The following is a 13,405-nucleotide window of genomic DNA, read 5'->3' on the forward strand; positions in this document are numbered from 1 at the left end:
CCATTTCTCCAAAATTAATCTGCATCAAATCATAAAAGCATAAGCAACACTATGTTTCTCCAAATAGTGTAATAAGAGAGAAAATACAACCTTAGCCAGGCATGTTGGTGCATGCCTGTAATCCCTCTAAGTTGGGAAGCTGAGACAGGAGAATCACAAATTTGAGGGCAGCCTCAGCAAGTACTGAGACTCTCATTAACCTAGGAAGACCCTGTTTTAAAAAAAGAAATAAAACCAGGCTGGGGGTGTAGGTTGAAGGCAGAATGCTTCTGGGTTCAATCCCCAGTAGCACACACACACAAAAAAACAAAACAAACAAAAAAAAAACATTCTGACATAGGAAGAGAAAGAAAAAGGAATACACTGATAGAGAAGGCATTCTAACCCAAAACAGGAAAAATGCTTATTTATGGATTAGTATACTACCATTTCTGAATGGGTTTTACTTACATCTATTCCTTCATTTCCTCCTATTCTTGACCCATACTCATTTCGAACTTCTCTGAAACCACCTTGATCACGAATTAGTTCTAACACCATTTCCTTTGCTTGCTGAAATAAAAAAATAAAAAATAAAAAAAAAATTAGCCAATTTAGAAAGCATGCTTTAAAACTTTTTAATTATTCACACATATTTTGACTGACGCACCCAACCCCTTTATAAAGCATAAGGTGAATTTACTTGGACTTTGTATGGGTCTCCTGTGATTCTAAGAGGTTTGTCAGCACCAGTGTTCTGAGGTCCATCTTGAATCATAACCATTTTAACTCCAGCCCGCTCCTATTAAAAAAAATATCATGTGAATTAACAAAAAGAGAGAGGAAGAAAACTGGCTTCAAATTAAACAGAAAGCAATTGTTATACAATATATAATACCTGAAGTTGCTTAATAGTTTCTCCTCCCTTTCCAATAACTAATCCTGCCTTGCTAGCTGGTATCATAATTTCTTGAACTGCATTTCCAGGTCCATCGCCATGATGAAAGCCAGGGGCTGGCCTTCCCTTTTCAACAATCTGGTCCAGTAGCCGTTTTGCTGATCTGTTAATATTCAAATAAAAAAGAGTAATATACAGCTTATCTGAACAGAGAAATATAAAATAATAAAGCCAAGTAGTATTCCAATTCTAATTTACGATTAGATACTTGAACCTAATTTTAGCAATGTTCATACTGTTTTTGATGGTCTGGGGATTTAACCCAGGGACATTCTACCTCAGCCCTATTTGTCACTCTATTTTTAAACAGGGTCTTACCAAGTTGCAGAGGAACACACTAAATAGCTGAGGCTGTCTGTGAACCTGTGATCCTCCCGTTCTAGCCCCCCAAGTATTGAGATTACAATTGCGTACCACCACACCCGGCTATGTTCTTACTTTTAAGTACTTAGGTGCTTTGCAACTCGGTGAGACCGTTTCAAAATAAAGTTCCATCCCCAGTACCACAAAAAAGGAAAAAGAATGTATAAAAATTCCCTTTTTATATAGTACTAGGGACTGAATTCAGGGCCTTGAATATGCTGGAAAGAGTTCTCCCACTGAGCTACAAATCTAGCCACTACTTTTTTTTTTGGGTATTGGAGATTGAAAACAGAAGCATTCTACTTCCAGCCCAATTTTATTCCTTATTTGAAAAGAGTCACACTAAGTTGCTGAGAACCTCACTTAGTTGCCGAGTTTGAACATATGATCCTTCTCTCTCAGACTCCCAAGGAATGGGATTACAAGTGTGCACAACCACGCCAGGCTTGAATTTGTAATCTTAAAGTTCCAGTTTTCCAAATAACTAATCAGCATAGGCCACCATGCCTGTAAGACTATGCAATAGGTTTTCTAGGCATATATATATATATATATATCTGGTGGTACTGGGGTTCCTGGAAACCCTTCTACCTCCGGGCTACACTCCCAGACCTATTTTATATATTTTTTTATTTGGAAACAGGGTCTCTTAAGCCAGTGCGGCTGGCTTCGAACCAGTGCAATCCTCCTGTCTCCGCCTCCCAAGCACGGGGATTACAAGCGTGTGCCACCACGCCCGGCTAGACATATAATTTTTAATTTTGAGAATAGTCCAGAATTTTCAAGAAGCACATTAATTCTTGAATTATCTCAGAATTAAGATGATTCCTTGAGAACTGAAATGATTTACTTTTCTTTGGTGCTGGGGATCGTACTCAGTGCTTCAGGCTAAGCATGTGCTCTGCCACTGAGCTATACCATAAATCCCTATTTACATTTGTGTGTGTTGACTGAACCCAGGGACATTCTGAGTTACACCCACAGCCCCCTTCCCTTTTGTTTGGAAACAGGGTTTTGGTAAGTTGCTAAGGACCTTTTAAGTTACCAAGACTGGCTTCAAATGGGCTATCTCTATTATACCAACCCTGCAAATACTGTGACTAAAGGCATATGTCACAATGCCCAGCTATTTACATTTCCAACCCCAATTACTTAGTGAGGCCTTTTGCAACTCAATGAGACTCTGCTTCAAAATAAAGAATAAAGCCGGGCGTGGTGGTGCATGCTTGTAATCCCCAAGCTTGGGAGGAGGAGACAGGAGGATCCCCGCAGGTTCAAGCCAGCCGCACTAGCTTAAGAGACCCTGTTTCCAAATAAAATATAAAATAGGTCTGGGAGTGTAGCCCGGAGGTAGAAGGGTTTCCAGGAACCCCAATACCATCAAAAAATAAAAAATAAAAAAATAAAAAACAGAGCTAGGGGTGTAGCTCGGAGGTAGAATGCCTCTGGGGTTCCATCCCTAGTACTGCAAAATAAATTTTTGCTAAGGTAGATAGACTTTCAAAATATGTCTGTGCTATTAAAAATTACCTAAAAGAGAAAACTACTAATGCAGGCAAAAATCAGTTTATTTGTAGAAATAAAGTCCTACATTGAGGTAGGAAAGGCTGGCCTCAGGTGTAGGAACATAAAGGAAGGCATTTATCTGAGTACTGCACATATATTTTTACAGATGAAAGCTGATAAATTTTAGTAGTAGGGGAGGTAGAAAAAAGTTTGTTTCTATGTTCTCAGAAAATAAACTTAAGAAAAAAGGTTGAGATGCTAAAGATTTGGAGGTGGGGAGTTGATAAGAGAGCTTTGCAAGAATGGAAGAAAATGAATGGAATAAGGGAAGGGTAGGCAACACAAATGTCCACTTGAGCTTAATGGTTATGAGTTCTAGGTGAAACTGGTCAATATAATTGCACTTTTTTCCCAGGCCACAATCAAAGCAGAGGTGGAAGTAGATATAAAAATCAGTTTTATCTTTTTCTCTGTTCTATGATTTAGATAACAAACACTAATAGAGAAGGCATGAGGCATAAACTTTTAATTAAATTTTCAGGAAAGAGGGCAGGAAGACAATTATGTACAAGCAGTAGTAAAGAGCAAAGACAAAGTTCAGCATCATCAAATTATTGCTATAAGTAAATCTTTAAGATCTGTATACTTACTGGACAGACTCAGGTGTTCCAGTTAACATACAAGATCTTTCTGGAAGACCACCACTATCTACAATTAAAAAAGAAAATTTTAGATCAAGAAAATATAAGCAAATAACATCATTATCACTATTCAACTTTTCTAGTCACACTGAAAATACCAAGAAAATGTTACCAGGAGCTATCTGTATTTTGCATCCAGATTCCTGTTGTATGCGTGAGATCTGTTCACCTCCTCTGCCAATTACTAGTTAAAAAAAAAAAAAAAAAGGAAAAAAAATTTATTCCCTGAAAGACTACAAAGTATACTTTTTGTTTTCAAAACTTTAAATGTTAGGTTACTTACTAAATCCAACCATTCCATCTGGAACTTTATATTCTTCTGTCATTACAGATCTGCTAAGAAATAATAGAAACATTTCTTTCAAATAAAGAAAATTTGTTAACATATAAAAGGCAACCTACAAAATGGAAGTCTAATGTCTCCGAAAGGCTTAAACTAAAGCTCTAGGCACACATTCATGACCAAAACATGGCTTTTTACTTGCGAGATTAAATCAAGAATCCCATGTTTTTGGTGTTAAGGACTGACCGGGGAAGGGGGGCTTTACCTCTAAACTCTTAGCCCTTTTTAATCCTGAAATCATTTGTCACTTAATTGCTGAGTTTCGAGTTGGGCATGGTGACACAAGCTTATTATCCCAGTACTTGGGAGGCTGAGACAGGAGGATCTCAAGTTTACAGCCAGCCTCAGCAACTTAGTGAGGCCCACTGCAACTTAGGGAGATGCTGTTTCAACACAAAAAATAAAACAGGGTTGGGGGTATAGTTGGGGGCTAGAATGCTGCTGGGTTCAATCTCAAGAACCAAAACAATAAAATAAAATAAAGAGGCTGGCCTCTAATCTGTGATCCTCCCAAGTACTGGGGTCACAGGCATGTGCCTTGTCTGGCTTAAACTAAGAATTTTCAGCTGGGCACGGTGATGCACTCTTTTATCGCAGTACTTGGGAGGCTGAGCTAGAAAGGTCGCAGGTTTGTGACCAGCCTCAGCTACTTACGCCCTCCATAACTTAGAGAAACCCTGTTTTAAAGAATAAAAAACAGAACTGGGGGTGTAGGTTGGAGGTAGAGTGCCTCTGGGTTCCATCCCCAGGTTCAGGGGGAAAAAAAAAAAAACAACAACAAAAAAAACAAAACTAAGAATCTTAAAATGGTGAACTGAATAATCTGAAGACATGCACTGAAAAGGAATTAACACGATTCAGAGAATGTCATTTTAGCAGTGATTTCAATTTACCTTCGTTGTTCTAAAATGTCAGGAATTTCATGGTCTTTCCAAATTACAATTTATCATATTCAAAAAGAAACAAGTAGAGAAAAATGAACTACAGATATAAAGAAGCTTTTGACTATACCTTTGTTGCTGATGCATCGGTGGCAACTGTGTTCCAAAAGCTACCAAAAAAATTAAAGATTTTAAATTAAGTTTGCTCATACATTTATCATATTAAGCAGTCTAAAGTCTTTCCCGTAGGCAGACATGATGGAGAATATGATTTTATATTGACTACTTAAATCGTCACTGACAATGGCAAAAAAGCCAGAGAAGAACAAATACCTTAGCAATAGCAGAACAAAGCATTTTTTCTCCAAGTGTTTCAAGCATAGATTAAGAATTAAGAGTGGTTAAATAAAATGGATATATGTAATAATTTAGCAATCCATTTTTATACCTGGCCATAATTAAAGAGGAAGACTGCAAAAAGTGGTAGGTATATATTTACAAGGAAATTCAGGACATTCTAAAATACCTTCAAAATAACTTCAAAACCACTCACTAAAAATAACAAAACCTTAATATTAAAATTCAGGTATTTTTCGCTTTTAATCCAGCTTAAAATACATAATACTCACAGTCATTTTGAGGAGCAACTTTCTTAGCATCTGGTTGATCTGCAAAATTAACAGTCTTTTAATTGTTTTGTAAATAAGCACAAAGCTTCCCTCCCCCAAGCAAAGTTAATATAAACATTTATTGAAGTATATGGTGTAATCGTTTAAGGCTTGAACAAAATTGCCCAAACTCAACCCATACCCAATAATCCAAAGAAAAACTACATTCTTTCATTTGCAAGTTTAAAAAATGCACAGACATTAAAAAAAATTTGATGGTATCAAATCACTGACCTTAATGTATGTTAAGTACTTTAGAATAATATAAAATAAAGTATTGAGCTCCATTACTAGGAAAATATCCAAACTATCACATGCTAAAAGGCTAATGATGCTTCCACTGTAGTAAGTGAAGATTGGGGAACTATCAAGATGTAAAAAGTCGACGTATCAAAAGTGTATGACAGTGACCACAAAGCTACACCAAAAAAAGAAATAAAAAAATCACATTACATGACAATCTCAATTTAAATTGTTATATTATTCCTAAACATTTCACTACATAAAACTTCAGAAAAACTCAAAACTCAAAGCAACTACATGACTACCTTCATCTAAATCCATTTCACAGATGAATAAAATGCATAGCTTAGAATAGACACCCTGTGGCTGAAAGTGCTATATTCTCCTCCCCCCTCAAACTTGAATTAAACGTAAGACTGTTGTGCAGAAAAAATTCAGACACAATCCAAGAGATATTTGTGTCCATTTAAGAATCCACTGGTTTTATTTCACGTTTACATACTAAACACAGGTAATAAATAAAAATTCCTGCCTTTAAAAGGAGAGGGCATTCCCTCCCAGTGTGTTGTACTGCTCGGACTTGTCCAAGAGCCATCTACACATAAAATAAAAAGAATACATTACATATAACATCTGAAGCATCATTAGCTTACTTTTTTTCTGTATATTAAAAACCTCACTATAAATACAAAAGGCACTTAAATAAAAAGGAAACCAAGTACTCCTGGTCAAAAGCTACTAACACATTCTGTAGGCGTGGTCAGAATTCTCCTTTAAAAAAAACAAGGGCAAAAGAGAAAGTGTATCAAAATTCATTTATCAAAACTAAAACAAAAACATATGTGCAGACTTCTAAGTTCAGAAGCTTCAACAATTATTTTTCAAAATATAATTTGCACCATAAATCCAATTTTATTCCACATTTCAAGTTAAGTCAGAAGCCCAAAGTACTAAAACCAAAGAAATAACATAAAAATTACATAACCTACAACAAAACACACCAGAGTAGCTAACTATAGCAACCTTAACCTTTAAAAAGTGACATTTTAAAGAATGAAAACATGGTATATAAAAGCTCATTCATATACAAGAAAAACTAGCAAAGTGTTTCCTAAACAATTAATAGTTTTGTTTCCAATGTTACAAGTCTGTGCAAATTCTAAATCTGGCACAATCATAAAGGAATGATCTGTTTTCTAGTAAGACAAAACTTTCTGGCTAACTTAAATTTTACTTACCTTGCCTAAGTTTTCCCTTATTAACCTTATGTGTATTTATGTTTCAATAAAATTACACTGAAAAATGCTAAAAAAGAAAAAAAATCACAACTATAACTTACCTCCATCTTCTAAAGGTCTTTTTTGTCCCCCATAACCATAGTCATTTGAATTTAATGATGTACCAGCATCACCACCAATTTTTGCTGCAATCTTAAAAAACAAAAAACTATAATTAAGGATAGAAACACAATTATATCTAATTCTAGATTTCATTTATAATACCTATATATGCTAAATATTTAGTGTCACAAAAAAATTCACTAGATACAATAACAAGCTAAAACTGCAGTTCAATTTATTACTACCATTAATACTTCAAGGAGTTAAAATAAATAACCACGGCCTGGCCAGGCGTGGTGCCTCATGCTTGTAATCCAAGCATTTGGGAGGTGGAGACCTGAGGAGTTTGGTTCACGAACAGTCCCAGCACTATCATACACAGCTACCCCAGTCTTAAAGTTAAGAATAAAGTGACTTTTAAGCCACATGTGGTGGCTCATGCTTGTAATACCACTATTTGGGAGGTAGAGACAGTAGGATTGCAGATTTGAGGCCAGACTCAGCAATTTAGCAAGGCCCTCGGCAACTTAGCAAGACCCTGCCTGCCCACACACACACATAAAGATAAACTCGGGCTGGGGTATAACTCAGTTATAATGCCCCTGGGTTTGATCCCAGTGCCACAAATAATTAATTAAAGTGACTTTAACAGAATTATGATTCTGTAGTTAAAATTTTCTTAGACTAGGGACCCCCAGGCTTCTGCATGTGTGCTTAGAACATCATTGTCCAGTAGAAATATAATGCAAGACACATTTTTTAATGTGTGTGTGGTACTCGGTGGGACCCAGAGGCTTTTCTACCTCCAGGCTATACTCCCAGACCGATTTTATACTTTATTTGGAAACAGGGTCTAAGTAGCTGAGGCTGACTTCAAATCTATGTGATCCAAGCACATGTATTTTAACTCAACATACTCAAAATATTATCCTTTTTGTGTGTTTAATATACAAAGTTTGGATGCTTTACTTGTGTTGGCTCTAATTTTTCAGTATCTAGTGCAGATTTTACATGTGAGTATGGATTAGCCACAATTCAAGTACTCAGTAATCACACATAGCTAATGACAACCTTATAAGACACCACTGTACTAGAGTACCAGAAAGTAGTTACATTCTTTCTGCCCACACACTTTAAGAGTCCTGGAAGATAGTTTCACTTTTAAAGACTCCCGATTGCTTTGTTGATTCTCAAAGGAATAGATTAGAAGTTTAATTCCAGACTGGGGTGGGTGTGTGTGTGTGTGTGTGTGTGTGTGTGTGTGTGATGTGTTTTGTTTTGTCGGGATCTTTTTCCCTTCTTTTTGTGGTACTGGGGATGAAACCCAGGGACATTGTACCTAAGAGCTACACTCCTAACCCTTTATTTTTTGTGTGTGTGGCACTGGGGATGGAACCCTTCTCAGGCTTCACTCCCAGACCTATTTTATATTTTTAATTTGGAAACAGAGTCTCTTAAAGCCAGCAAGGCTGGCTTGGAACCTGCGTGATCCTCCTGTCTCCGCCTCCCAAGCGCAGGGATTATAAGCATGGGCCACCACGCACGGCTAACTTTTATTTTTTGAGACAGGGTCTCACTGAGTTGAAAAGGTACAGGGATTTCAGGCCTGTGTCACACCACACCCGGTTTAATTTAAATGGTCATTTAGAGCTGGGTGTGGTGGCACATGCTTGTAATCCCAGTGCTTCAGAGGCTGAGACAGGAGGATCCCCACAGGTTCAAAGCCAGCCTCAGCTACTTAGTGAGGCTTTCAGCAACTTAGTGAGACAGTTTCCAAATCAAGTATAAAATAGGTCTGGGAGTATAGCCCCGAGGTAAAAAAAAAAAAAAAAAAAAAAATCCCCTGGGTTCCACCCCCCAGTACCACCAAAACGTAATTACAGTACTTGGGAGACTGAGACTGAAGGATCGCAGGTTCAAAGCCTTAATTTAGCAAGGCCCTCAACAAATTAGTGAAACTAGGTTTCAAAAAAGCTGGGTGTGGTGGCCCATGCTTGTAATCCTAGTTATTAGGGAGGCTGAGACAGGATTGAAGGTTTGAGGACAGTCTCAGCAAGTAGTGAGACGTATCAAACTTACACTATTTTCAAATAAAAATAAAATAGGCCTGGGATATACCCCAGAGGTAGAATGCCCCTGAATTCAATCCCTGTCACAAAAATAAAAATAGAGCTTTGAGTATAGATCAGAGTGTTGAACATTCCTGGGTTCAAACTCAATAAATAAATAAATAGTTCCTTTGAAGCCTAAATACACTGTATGGGATTTATAGCCATGGATGTTAAAAGGGAAGTATTTCAGGCCAGAGGGAAAATGGTATCACCAATGATAGGAAAAGCAGTTTAGGCCATGATCACCTTTTACAATTAGTTTTATTTATGGGTTTTGTTTTTTTTTTTTTTGGTACTGGTGATTGAATCCAGGGGCATTCTACCTCCAAACTACACCCCAGCCCTATTTTTTTTTTTTTTTTTTGGTGGTGCTGGGGTTCCTGGAAACCCTTCTACCTCTGGGCTACACTCCCAGACCTGTTTTATATTTTTATTTGGAAACAGGGTCTCTTAAGCCAGCACAGCTGGCTTGGAACCAGCGCAATCCTCCTGCTGTCTCTGCCTCCCAAGCACAGGGATTACAAGCGTGAGCCACCACGCCCGGCACCCCAGCCCTATTTTAATTCTTTGTTTTGAAACTGGGTCTCACTAAGTAGCAGAGGTTCAGCATCTCACGTACAGGGATTATAAGCATGTGCCATCATGCCCAACTCTGCAGTTAGTTTTATAAATGCTCAGGATTTGCAGAGCTGCACATGCTTTCTTGTACTCCAAGAACTCCTGCACAAGGAAAGAATACTTATAATACCTTACTCACTCACCAGTTCTAATATTATCCAAATGAAAATGAAAGTTGACACTTAGATTCACTTAGAAGAACCAGTAATAGCTCAAAATTAGAATTATACAAAGAATCTAGGAGAGCGTTTAGTGTAAATATACCACAGATTTTTAGCAATTCTTCAGGATCAATAAAAAACACGTTTTGTTACTACAAATAGAATTTAAGAAAAATAATTCTTAAAAATCAACTTCCTAGAACGGATAGTGGTGGCATACACTTTTAATCCCAGCATTCGGGAGGCTGAGACCAGAGGATCGCGGTTTGCAGACAGCCTTAGCTTAGTGAGGCCCTCTGAAACTTAGTGAGACCCTGGGTGTAACTCTGAGGTTGAATGCCCCTGGGTTCCATCCCCAGACCCACAAAATAGTCAACTTCTTAATATATTCAATTCTTATTAGACACAATATTAAGTAGAACTTCTTTATTTGATTTTAATCTACAAAAGAAAATTCCAGCTTTCCATTTGGACCTTGCTTTATTTCTTGAAATTTTCATCCATGTATACGAAAGCACATAGAAAGCTGATTCTTACAAGATAAAATTAAGTAAGCTACCTAAGGGTCCAAATGTCTATTTTCTAGCTTTCATTCCACTAAATGCTTCTCTTGGGCTTTGGAGTAAGGCTGAGAATCTGGTTCTACTGCTTTTCTAGAGGTCTGTGTTCTTGTCAAAATTGGTTTTAAGCATTCGGTGCCTCATTTACTACATCTGCATAAAATGAAGCTGGGATAATAGTTTCTACACTTGTAGGATGGCTGTGAAAATTAAATGAATTAACACAAGATATGCTCGGCACAGAGCCTAGTATGTAGTATATATCCTCAATAAATCACTCATTACTCTGACAAGTCCATTACATATAATTCAACATTCAAGAAAGGTGCATAAAAATTGATTTAAACTATTTAAGAGGTTCTTAATCTTCCTGATCAAAGATTCAGTGGCACTGTACTTGTGAAAAATCTGCCCCGAGGCTAAAAAGATATGTATACAACTTTTCTCTGTATTCCTAAGATCTGACATAGCCACATATTGTGCATTTTAAAGGAACATAATTATAAGCCGGGCATGGTGGCACACGCTTGTAATCTCAGCATTTGGGAGGCTGAGACAGGAGGATCACGATTCGCGGACAGCCTCTGCTACTATTTAGTGAGGCCCTTTGCAACTCAGTGAGACCCTGTTTCAAAATAAAGAATAAAAAATAGGGTTGGAGGTGTACCTCAGAGGTAGAATGTCTCTAGGTTCCATCCTCAGTACCGGAAAAAGGAACATAATTATTGTCAAAACAGATTCATTAAAGGATATGTTGGTTCAACTCAATAAATACAGAGTACTTATTATGGGCAAGGTCCTTATGAAGTTAGTTGCCATACACCTGAAACATGCAGAGGTATGATGGACACCTGCAGCATTATGCCATCATTTGTTTATTATCACAATCAAGCCTTGTTAGCAACCCAAGGTCTCAGAACTTGGATCCATCTGCACCTCTTCTCACTTCAGTTTCCACGTTCTTCCCCCTCAATAGTATGCTCCAGTGACTTTACTCTGGAGTCCTTGCCATTCCCCAAATGCCTCACACCTTTGCTTCTTCTCTCTACTGGCCCACTCTGCTTTCTCCAATGTCTTGTACAAATGTCACTCTTAGGTGGTCAGGGTACCCCTTTCTCTAGTATCCTGTATAACGCCCGACTTTTAAATTTTAAATGCTACGTTTACAGAATGATCTTATTATTCAAAATATTAATCTGATAACTCTGTTCATTTACACTTGGTTCCTTGGCTCTAATTACCTAGAGGGAACCAAATTTGCACATTAAAAAATTCCCGGTTATCTATTAAGTGTGTGGCATAACTAAATATTTTTAATATAAGACTGGTAGGTCTTCCAGCCCAATCTAATAAAACCTAACAGTTTCTGTCAGTTGATGTTTCAACTACTACTTTAAAGCATGTCAGAAATTTAAAAAATGAACTAGCATTAAAGATGACCTTTTGTTGACTTTCACCTAACATTTTAGGTTATAATCAAGCAGAGGTACGTTTTTACAATGTGTTCACATAGAAAAATAAGGGCAATGTTACATCACTATCGACTTTATGAATTTTGACTCAGTGATCTTTAATCATACTGAAGGGTTAAAAAAAAGTTAACACCTAAAATGCTTAGCGCCTACTCAATATGCAGTCATATTAAGAATTCTACTTTAATTTACAAGTCCAAACCAACATCATATTTTTAAAACTAATCTTTCAGTTTCCTGGTGTACATGTATTTTTTTTTCTTAACAGCTTTCTTCTTAGAAGTGCCTTCGGGGAAAATGTACGCACCTACGTAATATAAGGAGGTCTGGTCAGTTTACGACTCTGAACAGAGAGGCAGATTCAAATTGAAACCCCGGGTATAATGGGCCTGAGGCCATTTTGAGAAATGAGGAGGAAGGACTGGTAGCTCTGAATGACACACAAATCCCGCCCAAAGAAGGCTGCTCTCGGGTCTTCTCCTGGTGGCAGTGGAGCGTTACAGAAAGCTGCTTCACCTGCGAGGGAGAACTGCAGAGGAGCTAGGGGCTGGAAGCTGGAGAGGGCTGCTTTAGGGTCACGTCTCTACCCTACTACGTATTAGCTCCTGCAGACCGACCCTAATCCCTTCCCAGACGAGTCACCAGAACCTTCCCCGCTATTGTGTCAAACCACGCGGGCTTCGTGCCAAAGACAAAGATGTTCCTTCCGCGGAGAGTGGGAAGCCAAGCTAACTTCTCGCAGGAGCGGAGGGGCCGCACAAGTGGGGTCACACTTCAGGCCATTTTAGCAGCACGCGTCGGGTCCCGACGCTGCCAGCACAGAGCTGAGTCCTGGCCTCCAGTCGCTGCGGTCGGCGCGGGGGACACCTGAGTGCCTTCACAGGTCCGCGCGGAGGGGCGCCTAGTTCCCCCTTCCCCTGGCGCAGGGCCCGCGGCCTACACAGCTAGCGGCCCATTGCGAGAGCTCGCGGGAACCCGCCGCGCGGTCCAGACTTACCTGCCGGGCTCTCTGCAGCGCATCTTTGAAAGCATCGTTAACTCCTCCGCCGCCACCGCCGCCACCGCCGCCACCAGCTGACCCAGAGGAGGGTGGAGGTACTGTCGAATAGTCTGCCATGGCTACCCTACAGTAGCCGCTGCCGCTTCCCCACGGAGATTTCCTTCCAGCTAACTGCTAAGAAAGAAAGAAAATGGCGGCCGTCGAGGCTCTATCACATTCTTGTGCGACCATCGTGCCGTAAAGGGGCGGAGACGGGAAGACGGAAATCCCGCGAGATTTCCGAGGCGACGCGCTGCTGTGGGGGTGGGGCCGAGAAAGGAGCGGAGAGCATCGCGAGAGTTGGGCTTATGGTTTCGCGAGAATAGGGCTTATCTTCGCGCCTCTTCTCCGCGCGTTGCTGGGGTGAGGCTCGATACTAGTGCCTGGGTAGGGGGGTGGGTGGATGAGAGGGGCGCGGCGACCGCGGTTGGGCTTGGGTTGCGGAAAGCTCGAGGAAAGGGA

General features: G+C 39.2%; 1 protein-coding gene across 6 annotated transcripts in view; it reads right to left on the minus strand.

Annotated features, from left to right (window-relative positions):
- The window catches only part of FUBP1 (far upstream element binding protein 1), a gene marked incomplete at both ends in the record, with an annotated part of 37,751 nt that extends 24,730 nt beyond the window's left edge, over positions 1-13,021 (minus strand). For 2 of the 6 annotated variants that reach the window (XM_080693186.1, XM_080693188.1), the window contains 10 exons: positions 451-552; positions 683-781; positions 878-1,040; positions 3,457-3,514; positions 3,620-3,691; positions 3,791-3,840; positions 4,862-4,901; positions 5,361-5,399; positions 6,982-7,072; positions 12,902-13,021. In XM_080693186.1, the coding sequence (XP_080549312.1) occupies positions 451-552; positions 683-781; positions 878-1,040; positions 3,457-3,514; positions 3,620-3,691; positions 3,791-3,840; positions 4,862-4,901; positions 5,361-5,399; positions 6,982-7,072; positions 12,902-13,021 (834 nt within the window). Of the gene's footprint in view, positions 1-450; positions 553-682; positions 782-877; positions 1,041-3,456; positions 3,515-3,619; positions 3,692-3,790; positions 3,844-4,861; positions 4,902-5,360; positions 5,400-6,174; positions 6,238-6,981; positions 7,073-12,901 lie in introns of all 6 variants that reach the window. The other 4 variants (XM_080693189.1, XM_080693187.1, XM_080693184.1 and 1 more) reach the window with 3 other exon arrangements.
- Positions 13,022-13,405: the final 384 nt, after the last annotated feature.

Source organism: Muscardinus avellanarius, assembly GCF_963383645.1.
Source record: "Muscardinus avellanarius genome assembly, chromosome: 3".
Lineage (NCBI taxonomy): Eukaryota > Metazoa > Chordata > Mammalia > Rodentia > Gliridae > Muscardinus > Muscardinus avellanarius.